This window comes from Thamnophis elegans, chromosome 4 (assembly GCF_009769535.1).
Source record: "Thamnophis elegans isolate rThaEle1 chromosome 4, rThaEle1.pri, whole genome shotgun sequence".
NCBI lineage: Eukaryota > Metazoa > Chordata > Lepidosauria > Squamata > Colubridae > Thamnophis > Thamnophis elegans.
Genome location: NC_045544.1, coordinates 136440774 through 136458351, shown reverse-complemented (window position 1 = coordinate 136458351; position 17578 = coordinate 136440774). Strand labels below are relative to the sequence as shown.

The window sequence follows — 17578 nt, the reverse complement described above, 5'->3', positions numbered from 1 at the left end:
CTCTTACTCTTACTCTTACTCTTACTTCTATTCTATTCTATTCTTACTCTTACTTCTATTCTATTCTATTCTTACTCTTACTCTTACTCTTACTCTTATTCTTATTCTTACTCTTACTCTTACTCTTACTCTTACTCTTACTCTTACGCTTACGCTTACTCTTACTCTTACTCTTACTTCTATTCTATTCTATGCTATGCTACTCTTACTCTTACTCTTACTCTTACTCTTACTCTTACTCTTACTCTTACTCTTACTCTTACTCTTACTCTTACTCTTACTCTTACTTCTATTCTATTCTATTCTATTCTATCCCATTACTCTTACTCTTACTCTTACTCTTACTCTTACTCTTACTCTTACTCTTACTCTTACTCTTACTCTTACTCTTACTCTTACTCTTACTTCTATTCTATTCTATTCTATTCTATTCTATTCTATCCCATTACTCTTACTCTTACTCTTACTCTTACTCTTACTCTTACTCTTACTCTTACTCTTACTCTTACTCCTACTCCTACTCCTACTCCTACTCCTATTCTATTCTCTTACTCTTACTCTTACTCTTACTCTTACTCTTACTCTTACTCTTACTCTTACTCCTATTCTATTCTCTTACTCTTACTCTTACTCTTACTCTTACTCTTACTCTTACTCTTACTCTTACTCTTACTCTTACTCTTATTCTATTCTATTCTATTCTATTCTATTCTATTCTATTCTATTCTATTCTATTCTATTCTATTCTATTCTATACTATTCTATTCTATTTGTCTTTTTTTTAGTACACACCAAATAAGCTAACAATAAATCGATCAAGCTTGCCATCTTTTCACACCTATAAGAGCCAGTGAAAAAAAAATCATCACTATATGGAGAGTCCTCCACTTATGACCCCAATGGAGCCCAAAATTTACGTTACTAAGTGAGGAATTGGTTGAGTGAGATTTTCCCCATTTTACGACTTTTCTGGACATGATCCCGGGGACACTGCAACTGTCATAAACGTGAGTCAAGCCTCCGAATGTAAATCACGTGACCCTGGGGAATGCTGCAATGGTCGTTAAGTGTGGAAAAGGGGTTCGGGTTAGAATCTGACTTCCTTGACTTGGCTGGCCTGAAGGTCGCAGAAGTGGATCGCCTGACTCCCTGGACGCTGCCACCGTCATAAGTATGAAGCTGTTTCCAAGCCACCATTTTTTTTCAGTGCAACGTTGTAACAGTCATTATATGAACTGTCGTAAGCCGAGGACCACCTGTCGTTCACACAGAAATAGATTTTGAAATGCTGTGACTTCAAAGGCCAAACTGCTTTTTGAGTTTAGAGCATCGCACCCACGATTACAAGCGTAATCATTCCTTATAAGCCTCATATTGTATGTAATAAGTAAAGGAGAGGCACCAGTGGTGGGATTCAGCCGGCTCGCACCGATCCGGGAGAACCGGTTGTTAACTTTCTAAGCAGTTGGGAGAACCGGTTGTTGGAAGAAATCTCCTTTTGGTTTTTCCCCACTTTGCAGGGCTAATCCTGTAAGGAAGGCAGGAAGGAAGCATTCTGGTGTTGTTCCTAGCCTCATCTTTATTGCCCTGCTTACAGAAACTGCCCCTCCGGTTAACCCTGATTCCATTGTCACTGAGCCAAGGTGGCACAGTGGTTAAATGCAGCACTGCAGGCGACTTCAGCTGGCTGCAGTTCTGCAGTTCAGCTGTTCAAATCTCACCGGCTCAGGGTTGACTCAGCCTTCCATCCTTCCGAGGTGGGTAAAATGAGGACCCGGATTGTTGTTGGGGGCAATATGCTGACTCTGTAAACCGCTTAGAGAGGGCTGAAAGCCCTATGAAGCGGTATATAAGTCTAACTGCTATAGCTAAGGCAAAGCGCCCATTGATGTGAGTGGCATTGAGTTGGCCACGCCCACACGCTCACATGACCACCGAGCCCCGTCTACCCAGATGGTCATTAGGGCAGAGAACCGGTTGTTAAATTATTTCAATCCCACCACTGAGAGGCACCAGAAAATGTGTGGTAGAGTTTAGAGGGTTTTTTTTTAAATTTATCGATCATATGAAGTCATATTTTAGTTAGCGAGAAGCTGTAAATCTCAAAACTCCTCATTTATTTTGGCAGCCAGGTAATTAACGGACTATTTACTGCAAAAGATCTGATTGTTCTCCAGTAAGAAGGAAGCTATTTAAAAAAAGATCCTTTTTCTCCTGAGTCACCAGTCCTTGGCAGAGCTAATGCCAGGCAAAATAAATCGGATTGGGGTTTGGTCAATTTTATTAAAAAGGATCTTTTTTTAAAAAAACCCATCTTTAGTTACAACACATACTTTGTTGTAAACACAAGCTGATAACCCAGCGTTGCCTGGGTGTTTATTTATAGGGGAGTGGGGGAAATGTCCGGACCAAATGCAATTTCTAATGTTGGATTTTCCCCCTTACCGGAGGGTGCCCCCTTGTGGAGTACTGTGAAGCCGTTACCATGGCAACTTCACTGCGCTGTACAGCAGAAGTCATTTGTGGCAGTACAGTAGAAGCCATTTGAAGGCACAACAGGCTTTATCTTAACAGAACACTCCTCCGAGGGGTTTTAGGCGTGTCTTACCTTCCCCACAATATTTTTCTCCAGAGAGTAAGTCATTAGTGTACCAAGTTTGATTGAAATTGCTCGAGGCATTCCAGAGTTATGCTGGAAAACACAAACACACACACACACACACACACATGTATATATAGAGATTAATGCAATATTGTACATTTATACATTTTACAGTTAGTCCTTGGGTTATGACCTCAATGGGGCTGAAAATGTCTGTTGTTAAACCGCGACTCTGTAAACCGCTTAGAGAGGGCTGTAAAAGCACTGTGAAGCGTCATATAAGTCTAAGGGCTATTGTTATTATCCTTCCTTCCTTCCTTCCTTCCTTCCTTCCTTCCTTCCTTCCTTGTGATTACTACTGCAGGCTAATTCTGCCCACTGCCAACAGTTCAATCCTAACCAGCTCACGGTTGACTCAGCCTTCTGTCCTTCCGAGGTGGGTAAAATGAGGACCCAGATTGCTGGGGGAAAGAGGCTGACTCTGTAAACTGCTTAGAGAGGGCTGTAAAACACTGCGAAGCGGTATATAAGTCCAAGTGCTATTGCTATTGCTAACCAGCTCCAATCCTGTTTAACTTCCTCCTCCAAACCAGGTTAGTCTGATGCTGCTACTGGCTAAGTTCCAGCTTGCTTGATCCTAGAGAGTGCAGGTTAACCAATATAGGAGAATAATGATCACTCAGGGTTGAGTTGTGGGGTCCTTGGTTCTCTCTGAGCTTGGTTGTTTTCTTACAGACGTTTCATTACCCAACTAGGTAACATCATCAGTGCTAAAAGGGGGAAGGAGGAGGAGGAGGAGAATTGTGGGGTCCTTGGTGCTCTCTGAGCTTGGTTGTTTTCTGGCAGATGTTTCATTACCAAACTAGGTTACATCACCAATGCTTGAAGGGTGAGGGATTTACTATTTCAAACAACAAACAATTGCCTAGTTGAGGAACCACTCTCACCGACACAGACAGGATAAATCACTAGTATATAAAGAGAGAGGGAACCTCACTCCCTTTGAGCATTGATGATGTGACCTAGTAGGGTCAGGAAATAGCAATAGCAGTTAGACTTATATACCGCTTCATAGGGCTTTCAGCCCTCTCTAAGCGGTTTACAGAGTCAGCATATCGCCCCCCTCAGTCTGGGTCCTCATTTCACCCACCTCGGAAGGATGGAAGGCTGAGTCAACCTTGAGCTGGTGAGATTTGAACCGCTGAACTGCAGATAACAGTCAGCTGAAGTGGCCTGCAGTACTGCACCCTAACCACTGCGCCTCCTTGGCTCCTGTCTCCTGTCTCCAAGAAAACAACCAAGCTCAGAGAGCACCAAGGAGCTTCATCCTTTGCAGAATCCAAAACACGTAAAAAAAAAAAACCCTTCCCAAAGCCCCCTTCCCAAGGATGATGGGCCTTGTGGTGCCTCAGCTCTCGGAGAACGCAGTCTCTGGGTTCCAAGTAACACCCCCAACGAAAGAAGACTTGAGTTTGCTCAAAGTTCCATTTTATTAGAGATGTCATATTGGCACATCTGGGAGAACCCAAATCTGAAAGCTTCCAGGTTTTCCCCACCCAAATAAAAGTCCAGGCCCCTGCCCAGCACCCACATGTCCATCCTGTGGCCCAATCAGGCACCATCCAAAACTGGAGATGCCTCCCAGTCACGCCTCTCCAGGTGCAGGGCAATGTGTCCTTGACTCTCTGAGAAGGGAATGTTGTTATGACTCTATATATCTCCCATATGCCATATAATCCCCCTTCCCATTTTCCCACAGTAGAAAACGTGGCAGGCCTGAAAGGCCCAAATGCACAAAATGGCTTCCAGGCCTGACACGCTGGTTCCTCCCTCTCGCGGCTAAGCCGTTGGGGCTAAACCAGAGGCGGGTTCCTACCGGTTCGTACTGGTTCAGCTGAGTAGGTAGTAACACGGCCGCCCACGCATCCAAACTGGTTCTATTGTTGGCGGCGCCATCTTTATTTTTGGATCTGCGCATGAGCAGAACAATCTCCATTGCAGAAATGTACCATATTTTTCAGAGTATAAGACGCACCGGAGTATAAGACACACCAAGGTTTTGAAGAGGCAAATTTTTTTTAAAAAGTTCTTGCACTCTGCAGACCTCGTGAAAATGAGCCTTTTAAAAAAAAAAGGCACAAATAGCCTTTAGGAGGCTTGTAGAGTGATCTTGGGGAGGTCTCCCCCGCAAAAACGAGCAAAAAACGGCTCATTTTCCACAAAAACTGGCCCATTTTTTTTCACAAAAAGGGCATGCATAATCTTCAGGAGACTTATAGAGTGCTCCAGGGGGCTGTGGGGGGGGGGCAAAAGTGAGAAAAAATGGTCCATTTTCACTCATTTGTGCCCTCCCCAGCTCCCAGGAACATTCTGGAAGCCTCCTAAAGGCTATGCACGGCCATTTTGTTGAAGGAGGTGGGGTTTCGGGAGGCAAAAGTGCTGTATTCAGTGTATAAGACGCACCCAGATTTTCAGCCTCTTTTTTGAGGGAAAAAGGTGCGTCTTATACATATAGCCTATGCTTAAGATCAGGAATGATTTAAACTGTTCAAAGTTAGTGTAGCAGGAAGAAGCTAAGATCAATGTAGAGATGTTATTAACCTTTTTTTTAATTTCTTTTTTCTCAACATATTTTAGACTGTGTTTGTTAAAAATCTATACCATGTACAGGCTCTGGGAAGTCTGGGGGGGGAGGGAGCTGGGGTGTTGGGGGGAAGGGTGTATTGTATTGTATTGTATTATTTGTATGCCGCCCTTCTCCGGGAGGACTCAGGGTGGCGAACAATTCAAGGGGGAAAAAGGGGAACATAAAAAGACAAAATACAAATAATAAAAGTAGACAACAGTCGCACAACTATACATATCGAGAGGGGAGGGAACTCATCACCCCCAGGCCTGCCGGCAAAGCCAGGTTTTAACGGCTTTTCGGAAGGCCTGGAGAGAGATGAGGGTCCGAATCCCTGCGGGGAGTTCATTCCAGAGGGCCGGAGCTGCCACAGAGAAGGCCCTCCCCCGGGTAATAGCCAGGTGGCATTGGCTGGTAGATGGCACCCGGAGGAGGCCAACCCTGTGAGATCTAATGGGTCTGTGGGAGGTAATTGGCAGCAGGCAGTCTCTCAAGTGCCCAGGTCCAATACCATGAAGGGCTTTATAAGTTACAACTAGCACCTTGGGTGGGGGGAGGGAGGGATATATACTATGTGTTAGATTTCAATGTAATGCGACTTCACATGTATACTGTTTCTTTTTAATTTCTGTGTAAAAATAGGACAAGTTGAATACATTGACATATAGTGGAAATACACCAAGGGGAGGAGGAGTGGAATAGAAGAAAGATGGGTAGAGAGGGCGGGAGAGAGGATGGGAGGGAGGGTGAGAAGGAAGGGAGGGAGTGGATCGGGAGAGAGGAGGGGTAGAGGGGGAGGGGAAGTAGGGTAGAGGGGGATGATGGAGGGAAGATGGAAAGTTGGAAGGGGGTGGAAGAAAGAGGTGTATGGAGAGTGGAAGAGGTAGATTTTTATTAATATTTTATTAATATTTGTAGGCCGCCCTTTTCCCTGAGTTGGGTTTCTATTTTGGGGGGTATTGTTGACAAGAGGAATTGCTGTGATTATTGTTTAATGTTGTATGGCCCCGGCTATGCACAGTATATATGTGAGTGTATGAAAATGAAAAAATGGAAAATAAAAACCTTTTCAATGGAAAAAAAATGGTAATTGCCCCCTCCCCTTTGTAATGTACTGCTCATGCGTGGCACGACAAAACCGCGCTCCACTAAAGCGCACCCGATTAAACCGCGTCGCTGACATCATCAGCAGGGCGACAACAGCGACCGCGGAGAAAAAAGGGCGCTTTAAATAGCACTTTGAAAGCAAGCCGATTCAAGTTAAGGTAAGGGTTAGGTTTAGGGTTAGCTTTAGGGTTAGGTTAAGGGTTAGGGTTAGGGTTAGGGTTAGGGTTAGGTTAAGGGTTAGGTTTAGGGTTAGCGTTAGGTTAAGGGTTAGGTTTAGGGTTAGGTTTAGGATTAGGTTTAGGGGGGTTAGGTTTAGGTTTAGGGGTTAATTTTAGCTTTAGCGTTTACAGCGTGCTTTTTTTGTCGCGCTGTGATGACGTCAGCTACGCGGTTTCGTCGAACGCGCTTTAGTTGAACGCGGTTTTGTGGTGGAACCCTGCTCATGCGCAGACCTTTTTAGGGGTAAATGTGGCATGCGCGTGCCCCGAACCGGCAGTAATGCCCATAGCAACCTATCTCTGGGCTAAACGTGACTTCTTTCTCCTTGCAGAAGATAAAGGGAGTGACCAAGAGCTGGAGAAGGGCTCGGGAGTGAAGAGAACCAGTCCTGAGCTGGGTCCGGCTACTCCGCCCCACAACCGCAGTCCCGGCTTGCAGGCGGATGAGCGGAGTAAAGAACGGGCCAAAGCCAGCGAGGCCTCCAAGGACGGCGGTGGTGAGGCAGCCCTCTTCACCCCTCTGGCCCTGGAGAAGGAGAAGCTGGAGGGCAGAAGGAAGGAGCCCCTCCTGCAGCCGCCCCAGGAAGGATCCAAAAAGGAATTGCCCGGAGATTGTGCCCCGGTGGGGTGCAGTAGCAAGGAAGCCTTCGCCCCTCTGATGGTGCAGACCGACAGCCCGCCGCACTTGAATCCAAGTCACCTACAGAGTTTGGCGCTCTCGGGCCTCCACGGCCAGCAGTTCTTCAACCCTCTGGGCGCCGGCCAGCCTTTCTTTCTCCACCCCACACAGTTTGCCATGGCGCCCGGAGCCTTTTCCGCGATGGGCATGGGACACTTGCTGGCTTCGGTAGCAGGCGGCGGGAGCTTGGAAAACGGGGGACTCTCGGCTCCACAAGGCACGGCGGGGACCACAGCCCCATTCCCCTTCCATCTGTCCCAGCACATGTTGGCTTCTCAGGTAAGGGGGCAAGGAGGGGAGGGGGCAAAGGGCTGATCTCCCTTAGTGAGGGGGACCTTGGAGTCCCAGTGGACAATAACTTAAACATGAGCCAGCTGCCAAAAAAGCCAACACAGTTCTAGGCTGCATCAACAGAGGGATAGAATCAAGATCACGTGAAGGGTTAATACCACTTTATAATGTGTTGGTAGGGCCACATTTGGAATATTTGCATCCAGTTTTGGTTGCCACGATGTAGAAAAGATGTGGAGACTCTGGAAAGAGTGCAGAGAAGAGCAAGAAAGAGGATTAGGGGACTGGAGGCTAAAACATATGAAGAACGGTTGCAGGAACTGGGTATGTTTAGTTTAATGAAAAGAAGGACTAGGGGAGACAGGATAGCAGTCTTCCAATATCTCAGGGGCTGCCCCAAAGAAGAGGGAGTCAAGCTATTCTCCAAAGCACCTGAAGGCAGGACAAGAAGCAATGGGTGGAAACTAATCAAGGAGAGAAGCAACCTAGAAGTAAGGATAAATTTCCTAATAGTTAGAACAACAATTAAACTTGCCTCCAGAAGTTGTGAATGCTCCATCACTGGATGTTTTTAAGAAGAGATTGGACAGTCATTTATACAATACAATACAATACAATACAATACAATACAATACAATACAATACAATACAATACAATACAATACAATACAATAGCAGAGTTGGAAGGGACCTTGGAGGTCTTCTAGTCCAACTTCCTGCCTAGGCAGGAAACCCTATACAGTTTCAGACAAATGGCTATCCAGTCTTTTCTTAAAAACCTCCAGTGACAGGTCACCCACAACTTCTGGTGGCAAGCAGTTCCACTGGTTAATTACCCTCACTGTTAGGATATTTCTCCTTAATTCCAGGTTGCTTCCCTCCTGGATTAGTTTCCACCCATTGCTTCTTGTCCTGCCCTCAGGTGCCTTGGAGAATAGCTTGACTCCCTCTTCTTTGTGGCAACCCCTGAGATATTGGAAGACTGCTATCATGTCTCCCCTAGTCCTCCTTTCTATTAAACTAGACATCTCCCATTTGTCTGGAATGATATAGGGTTTCCTACCTGAGCAGGGGGATGGACTAGAAGACCTCCAAGACCCTTTCCAACTCTGTTATTCTATTCTATTCCCCTCTTCTGCTCAGGATGGAGCCAGTCAAGGGCCAGATTTACAGGGCTTCTTATAATGTGTCACCTTTAATTTAGGTGGACTTCAATTCCCAGTCTATAGGAACATAGAACCTAGATTCATAGGGCTGGAAGGGACCTCGGAGATCTTCTACTTCAACCCCCTGCTCAGATAGGAAACACTGTACCATTTCACACAAATGATGGTTCAATATTTTCTTTAAAACGTCTAGAGTTGGAGTATTTAGAACTTTTGGAGGCAAGTTGCTCCACTGATTCATTGTTCTAACTGTCAGGAAATTCCTCCTCAGTTCTAAGTTGCTTCTCTCCTTGATTAGTTTCCACCCATTGCTTCTTGTTCTGACCTCAGGTGCTTTGGAAGCTTGACTCCCTCTTCTTTGTGGCAACCCCTGAGATATTGGAACACTGCTATCAGGCCTCCCCTAATCATACAATATGAAATGTGATCTATTTCATATTGTATGCTCAAGTGATGCTCAAATTTCTCACTTTTAAACCTCTGGACTTTGACTCCCAGAATCCCAAGGGCAATGATCTCATAACATTGTCCAAAATCTCATGCCCTCGGATTCATATCAAGGGTGAAATCCAGCAGGTTCTGACAGGTTCTAGAGAACCAGCGAAAATTTTGAGTAGTTCGGAGAACCGGCAAATACCACCTCTAGCTGGCCCCAGACTGAGGGGGGAATGGAAATTTTGCAGCATCCTTCCCCTGGAGTGGTGTGGGAATGGAGATTTTGCAGGATCTTTTCCCTGGAGTGGTGTGGGAATAGAGATTTAGCAGCATCCTTCCCCAGGAGTGGGGAGAGAATGGAGATTTCGCAGTATCCTTCCCCTGGAGTGGGAAGAGAATGGAGATTTTGCAGTATCCTTCCCCAGGAGTGGGGAGAGAATGGAGATTTTGCAGTATCCTTCCCCTGGAGTGGAGAGAGAATGGGGATTTTGCAGCATCCTTCCCCTGGAGTGGGGTGGGAATGGAGATTTTGCAGTATCCTTCTCCTGGAGTGGGTGGTAATGGAGATTTTGCAGCATCCTTCCCCTGGAGTGGTGTGGGAATGGAGATTTTGCAGGATCTTTTCCCTGGAGTGGTGTGGGAATAGAGATTTAGCAGCATCCTTCCCCTGGAGTGGGGAGAGAATGGAGATTTCGCAGTATCCTTCCCCTGGAGTGGGGAGAGAATGGAGATTTTGCAGTATCCTTCCCCTGGAGTGGAGAGAGAATGGGGATTTTGCAGCATCCTTCCCCTGGAGTGGGGTGGTAATGGAGATTTTGCAGTATCCTTCCCCTGGAGTGGGGTGGGAATGGAGATTTTGCAGTATCCTTCCCCTGGAGTGGGTGGTAATGGAGATTTGGCAGTATCCTTCCCCTGGAGTGAGGTGGGAATGGAGATTTTGCAGCATCCTTCCCCTGGAGTGGGGTGGTAATGGAGATTTTGCAGTATCCTTCCCCTGGAGTGGGAAGGGAATGGAGATTTTGCAGCATCCTTCCCCTGCCACGCCTACCAAGCCACGTCCACAGAACCAGTCGTAAAAAGTTTTGAATTTCACCACTGATTCATATCGTCTATCAGTCAGTTCTGCTGGCCTCCAGTTATGACTTCCAGGAGACCCCAAATGTCTCTCTGAACATTGCAGTGAAACATCGGGAGTTATAGACAGCATCTCTTGGAAAGAAGCTAGTTGGTCTCCAATTCTCAGGGCTGATTTTTCTCTCCGAAGAAATATCTTTCCCAGATTCTTCTCTTATGTTTCCCAGTTGGGTTGACTTGACTTGACAAAGTCAACTGTTGACTGAGGACGTTGCTAAGAAGAACAAGCGTAGGGCATTACCTGGGATGGATTTGTGTTTTTTTTGTTTGTTGTTGTTTTTGCTGATTTCTTTTGCACGATTACAAACTTTGCCATTTTTGTGCAATTGTAGATTTTTATAGCAAGAAGGACTTACTTTTTAAAACCTAAATAGCGATTCGACCTCAAACAGATCTGTTCAAATCTAGCCTCTACGTTATTAGAGAGCCGAGGTGGCGCAGTGCTTAAGACTGCAGTACTGCAGGCTACTTCAGCTGACTGCTAGCTGCAGTTCGGCAGTTCAAATCTCACCAACTCAAGGTTGACTCAGCCTCCCATCCTTCCGAGGTGGGTAGAATGAGGAGCCAGATTGTTGGGGGTAAGAGGCTCTTTGTAAACTGCTAGAGCGGGCTGTCACTATGAAACGGCATATAAGTCTAAATATTATTGTAGGCAAACTTTGCCCATTGTCAGGCATTCAATCCTGACTGATTCAAGGTTGGCTCAGCTTTTCATCCTTCTGAGGTGGGTGTCAGCTTCTGCTTTGCTATCGCTTCAGCTGCCATGAAACGGGGAGGGAGGGCATGGTATTTGGGAGGGGTTACTCATTGTGCTGGTGGAAGGTTCTGGAGTTCACCGACTGATCGGACTGCGCATGCGTGGGTGTTTCCCGCCAGGTCTAACGGCACTGACATTCCATCTTCATGATGCCTTTTGAAGTTATCTTGCACCTGACATTTGGAAGACTTATGATTGGGCTGGGACTGTGATGCCAAGGGGTGGGGAATGGGCTATTCTATATATCAACTGCTTTCGCGCCTAATTAATCAGACTTCGCTATGCATTGCCTTTAACCATTTTTAATTAGTAAAAGTACATTTGATTTCTACGCATGGAGTCTCATGGTCTTTCTTTCCTAATTAACTAATGGAGAGGAGCTGACAGTGGGTCAAATGAGGACCCAGATTGTTGGGGGCAACAGGCTGACTCTGTAAACCGCGTAGAGAAAGCTGTAAAAGCACTGTGAAGCGGTATATAAGTCTAAGTGCTATTGCTATTATTATTCAAACCTTCCTTCTGCAGTTCGCTCATGGTACTCTCTTCTGTGTCCAGAAAATGGGGCTAATTCAGGGGTTGAAATTCAGCAGGTTCTCTGGAGAATTGGTAGCAGAAATTTTGAGTCGTTCGAAGAACTGGCAAATGCCACCTCTGGCTGGCTCCAGAGTGAGGTGGGAATGGAGATTTTGCAGAATCCTTCCCCTGCCACCTCCACCAAGCCATGCCCACAGAACCGGTAGTAAAAAAAAATATGAATTTCATCACTGGGCTAATTGAGTAAATTTTGGCTAAATTAAGCGTGGCTAAGCACGATGTGTCAAGGCAGATAAGGGGTTGCAGAGTAAGCGATGAAGACTTGTTCTTGATTGCCAAAATATGTTGGGATGTAGAATAAGGGTAGTCCTCGATTTACGATCACAATTGAAATCTCAATTGCCATTTTAAACAAGGCGTTTGTCATTTACATATTTATATTATTTCCTCCCCATTTTTTATTTGTTTTATTTACATTACTTTCCATTTCCATAAAACGGTGTCTGAACTGGGTACAATTATTTGAACAATCATAATCCACATATTTGTTGCTATATTCATCACAATAATAATAATATAACTATATAATAGTCTAATAACAATAATACATAACCTCATCATCTTCAAGTTCTCTCCACAATAACATTTCCTCTTTTTATATCTCATCCTTTCTAACTTCTGTTTCTACTGTCTAACCATTGATAAAATACATCCCATGTCAAAAAAAAATCAGTTTCTTCTTTATCCTTAATAGTAAGCATTAGTCTGTCCATTTCTGCACATGGATATATCATCTATATCTATATCTATATCTATATCTATATCTATATCTATATCTATATCTATATCTATATCTATATCTATATCTATATCATCTATATCTATATCTATATCTATATCTATATCTATATCTATATCTATATCTATATCTATATCTATATCTATATCTATATCTATATCTATATCTATATCTATATCTATATCTATATCTATATCATCTATATCTATATCTATCTATCTTTTACTTTTCTTTTTTTTTTTCATTTTTTTAAAAAAAAAAATTTTTTTGTGTGTAAATGTGTTTTTATTTTCCATTTTCATTTTCGTACAGTCACATATATACTGTGCAGAACCGGGGCCATATAACATTAAACAATAAACACAGCCATTCCTCTTGTCAATAATATCCCCAAAAATAGAAACCCAATGTACCTCTTTGACCCTCCATACACCCTTTCTTTCGCCCCCCCCTCCAACTTTCCATCTTCCCTCTATCATTCCCCTCTACCGTACTTCCCCTCCCCCTCTACCACTCCTCTCTCCCGATACACTCCCTCCCTTCCTTCTCACCCTCCCTCCAATCCTCTCTCCCACCCTCTCTCCCCCTCTTTCTTCTATCCCTCTACTCCTCTCTTCGGTGTATTTCTACTATCTATTAATATATTCAGCTTGTCCTATTTTTGGAATTAAAGAGCAACAGTATACAAGTGCAATTGCGTTACTATGAAATCTAACACATACTATATATCCCCCTCCCCCCTCCCCTCTATCTATCTATCTATCTATCTATCTATCTATCTATCTATCTATCTATCTATCTATCATCTATATAAGAGGAGAGACATTGCGATCTCCGAAACTTAAAATATATTATCCACTTAGCTTTTGTTAGCCTCTGCTAACATCCTCCGAGTTTAAAAACTACCATTGAAGAGATATCTGCCTTTATACATCATTGATCAATTTGGCCAAAGTGCGCCTGATAGGCCCATGGTGAGTCTATAGAAAATTTATCTTTGTCTTTATTTATTTATTAAATTTATTGCCCGCCCATCTGACCACAGGGTAACTCTTGTTTGTTAAGTGAGTCAGGGCCAATTTTGCAATTGTTAAGCAACAAACTCATATTTATGACGGTTGCAGTGTCCAGGGCTCACGTCATCCCCTTTTGCACCCTTCTGATAAGCAAACTCAACGGGGAAGCCAGATTCACTTAACGACCGTGTTGCTAACTTAATAACTGTAGTGATTCACTTAACAGTCGCAGGAAAATGGGGCAAAACTCATTTTTTGGTCGTAAAGTGAGGATTACCCATACTTACCATGTTTCATGACTTACCACCAAAACCGAGCCCAAAGTTTTTGTTGCTAAGTGAGACAGGGTCTTATTTTCATTGACCCCCGAAATAAGCGCTTGGCCTTATTTTTGGGGGGTCTTATTATTTTTGAGGTGCAGGAGGTGGCGAGCGTGGTCACCTCATGGATGCTGCTGTGTTGCAATATTTTCATGGAGGGTTATTTTTGGGGGTGGGCTTATTTTAGCGCATGCGCTCAAAACTCCGATTGGGCTTATTATCCTGGGAAGGTCTTATTTTTTGGGGAAAAAGAATAGGTGTAATAATTGCATTATAATTTAGGTATTGGCTAAAAAAGTGAAAAATACTGACTTGATATAATAGAATGCTTTTGTTGGTAAAAAGACAAAACAGTTCCAGTCAACGTTAAAACCTTGCTTTAATGGGAAGGGTGAGCTTGTTTATATTTAGGCAATGCCAAAAATCTGGATTTCATTTTTTGGAGAGGATCACTCTTACACATGATGCCTCCGTTTCAGTTGAGCTGAAGCCCCCAAAAGATATTGCATCTTAAGCCCCAATAAATGGCAAAACAGTTGCAACCACAGTTTTGACATCACCGTTGGGAATTTTGTCCAATAAATAGATGTTCGAGTCTAAAAAGGGTCATTGCAAAATGGGCACGGCTGAACATAAATAATGTGGGTTTTTCTTTCTTTCAAAAAATGAAAGTTCTTTGTGCAACATTCTTGTGCGCCTCCTACCGCCAAGGAGCAATTGAAGAAAAATGTGTAAGCTTAATAATACGTGTTTGACTCTTATTACAGGGGTGAAATCCAGCAGGTTCTGACAGGTTCTGGAGAACTGGTAGCGAAAATTTTGAGTAGTTTGGAGAATTAGTAGCGCAAATTTTGAGTAGTTTGGAGAACCGGTAATGGAAATTTTGAGTAGTTTGGAGAATCGGTAATGGAAATTTTGAGTAGTTTGGAGAACCGGTAGTGGAAATTTTTAGTAATTTGGAGAACCGGTAGCGCAAATTTTGAGTAGTTCGGAGAACCGGTAGCGCAAATTTTGAGTAGTTCGGAGAACCGGTAGTGGAAATTTTGAGCAGTTTGGAGAACTGGCAAATGCCATCTCTGGTTGGCCCCAGAATAGGGTGGGAATGGAGTTTTTGCAGCATCCTTCCCCTGCCATGCCCACCGAGCCACGCCCACCAAGCCACACCACACCCACCAAGCCACGCCCACAGAACCGGTAGTAAAAAAATGAATTTCACCACTGCCTAATTATCATAATATGGTAATAATATGACCGCAGTGTTTTTTTCAGCCTTGGGAAGTTTAAGGTAGGACTTCAACTCCCAGCATTCCTCAGCCACATGATGTCTGTTGCACAGTGGTCACATGATCAAAAATTCACATGCTTGGCAGCTGACATGTTTTTATGACAGCTGCAGTGTCCCGGGGTCATGTGATCCCCTTTCGCAACCTTCTGACCAGTAAAGTCAATGGGGAAGCCAGACTCACTTAACAACGGTGTGACTAACTTAACTGCAGTGATTCACTTAACAACCATGGCAAGAAAAGCAGTAAAATGGGGCAAAATTCACTTAGCAACATACATTTTGGGTTCGATTGTGGTCATAGGTTGAGGACTACTATGTAACAGTGTACTTACCTGAGTATCATCTGCTAGAATTTGTGCTACCTATGCACTTCCTTTTAAAGAAATGTGTGCAAAACAACCACATATAGCAATTTATCCCACTACATCTCTTTTCAAAGGAGTTGAAATAATTCTGAATAATTTATTTCAAAAGTGGTTCCTTGATTTTTTTCCCCTTCAGCCAAGGAGGGGGAAAATAGCTTGATTAATCTAATGCACACATGAGTCGGTTCAAAACAAGAAGTACCATTTTTTTCTGGAGATTAAAAGATAATCTTCATCTAATCAATAAGGCGGCCCTCTCTTGTTAAAAGATAATGCCTCTTAGATTCATTAAAACTCCTAGAATTGTGGCCTGAATTCACACTTTTATCAAGAGATCAATTGAATAGCGTGGACTTCAACTTAAAATAAAATGGTACTTATTGTAGCGCGAGAGAAAAATCTATTAAAATGCAAGCATAATAACAGTATATGTGGTACCTCTCTCAGCAGTAGCAACTGTGAGAGGGATCTTGGAGTCCTAGTGGATAAACCATTTAAATATGAGCCAGCCGTGCGCAGCAGCTGCCAAAAAAGCCAACACAGTTCTAGGCTGCATAAACAGAGGGAGAGAATCAAGGTCGTATGAAGGGTTAATACCACTTTATAAGGCCTCGGTAAGGCCACACTTGGAGTGTTTGCATCCAGTTTTGGTCATCACAATGTAGAAAAGATGTGGAGACTCTAGAAAGAGTGCAGAGAAGAGCAACAAAGAGGATTAGGGGACTGGAGGCTAAAACATAGGAAGAACGGTTGCAGGAACTGGGTATGTCTACTTTAATGAAAAGAAGGACTAGGGGAGACATGATAGCAGTCTTCCGATATCTCAGGAGATGTCACAATGAGCAGGGGGTCAAGTTATTCTCCAAAGCACCTGAAGGCAGGACAAGAAGCAATAGGTGGAAACTAATCAAGGAGAGAAGCAACTTAGAACTGAGGAGGAATTTCCTGACAGTGAGAACAATGAATCAGTGGAATAGAAGTTGCCTCCAGAAGTTGTGAATGCCCCAACACTGGAAGTTTTTAAGAAGATGCTGGATAGCCATTTGTCTGAAGTGGTATAGGGTTTCCTCCTTGAGCGGGGTGGGGGTGGGGGTTTGGACTAGAAGACCTCCAAGGTCCCTTCCAACTCTATTATTCTAAATTCTAACCAATCAGTCACCTTATGGCAGAAAATTGCACTTACCGATTATTTCTATGAATTGCATGGACCCATTAGATTTTTTTTAATTTAAGCCTCATGTTCTGAGGCTTGATCTGCAGATGGTTATTGATTTTTGTTTTCATCAGTTACCGTAGTCTAAAAAAAACAAAAAACCCTAGACTGTGACTTGAAGAAAGTTTTAAGAATTTGAAGGACATTTTTCAAATCAATGCCCAGTTGTGCACTGTTCCTAAAATATATCAGAATTTGCTGTAGTCTGCAAACGTAACAGTGAGTTGATGATGTGTTATTAATTTTGGGTCAACTTTTGGTGACCAGAGAGCTAAATTTTTCTTTTTAAGTTAGTAACATGGGTTGTTAAGCGAATCTGGCTACCCCATTGTCGCAAAAAGTGGTCACATGATCCCAGAACACTGCAACCGTCATAAATATGAGTCAGTTGCCAAGTGGTCAAAATTTGGATCAGGTCATGACGGGGATTGCTGCAATGGTTGTGTGAAAAACGGTCATAAGCCACTTTTTAAAGTGATATTGTAACTTTGAATGGTCACTACATGAATGATTGTAAGTCACTGCAGTGATTCACTGCATGAGCACAGCAAAAATCAAGTGTGACTCACTTAACAACCACCTTGCTAAGCAATGGAACTTCCAGTTTCAAATGCGGTTGTAAGTCAAGGAATACCTATAGGCACAGAGAGATCAGTCGCCGACTCCTGACGCAGGATATCAAAGTACTTAAAAGCATGAGACTGTGAGTTCAAGTCCTGCCTTAGACGTGAAAGCCAGCTGGGAGATTTTGGGCCAGGAGATGGAGAGTTCTAGTCCACCTTAGGCATGGAAACCAGCTGGGTGACTTTGGGCCACTGTCTCTCTTTTGACCCAACTCACTTCACAAGGTTGTTGTTGTTGTGGGAAAATAGAAGTAGATGTGTTGGATATGTTTGCTGCCTTGAGTTATTGATAAAAAGAATAAGGGTGGAATACGAAAGAAAGGAAAGAGAGAGAGGAGGGAGGGAAGAAAGCAAGAAGGAAAGCAAGAGAGAGAGAAAGAAAGAAAAAGAAAAAGAAAGAAAGAAAGG

At 43.6% G+C, this 17578-nt stretch overlaps 1 protein-coding gene across 1 annotated transcript in view; it reads left to right on the top strand.

The window, feature by feature from the left end:
- The window catches only part of TBX2 (T-box transcription factor 2), a 60070-nt gene that overhangs the window by 29543 nt on the left and 12949 nt on the right, over positions 1-17578 (top strand). The window contains exon 6 of the mRNA XM_032215321.1: positions 6886-7511. Coding sequence (XP_032071212.1) covers positions 6886-7511 — 626 coding nt within the window. The remainder of the gene's footprint in view (positions 1-6885; positions 7512-17578) is intronic.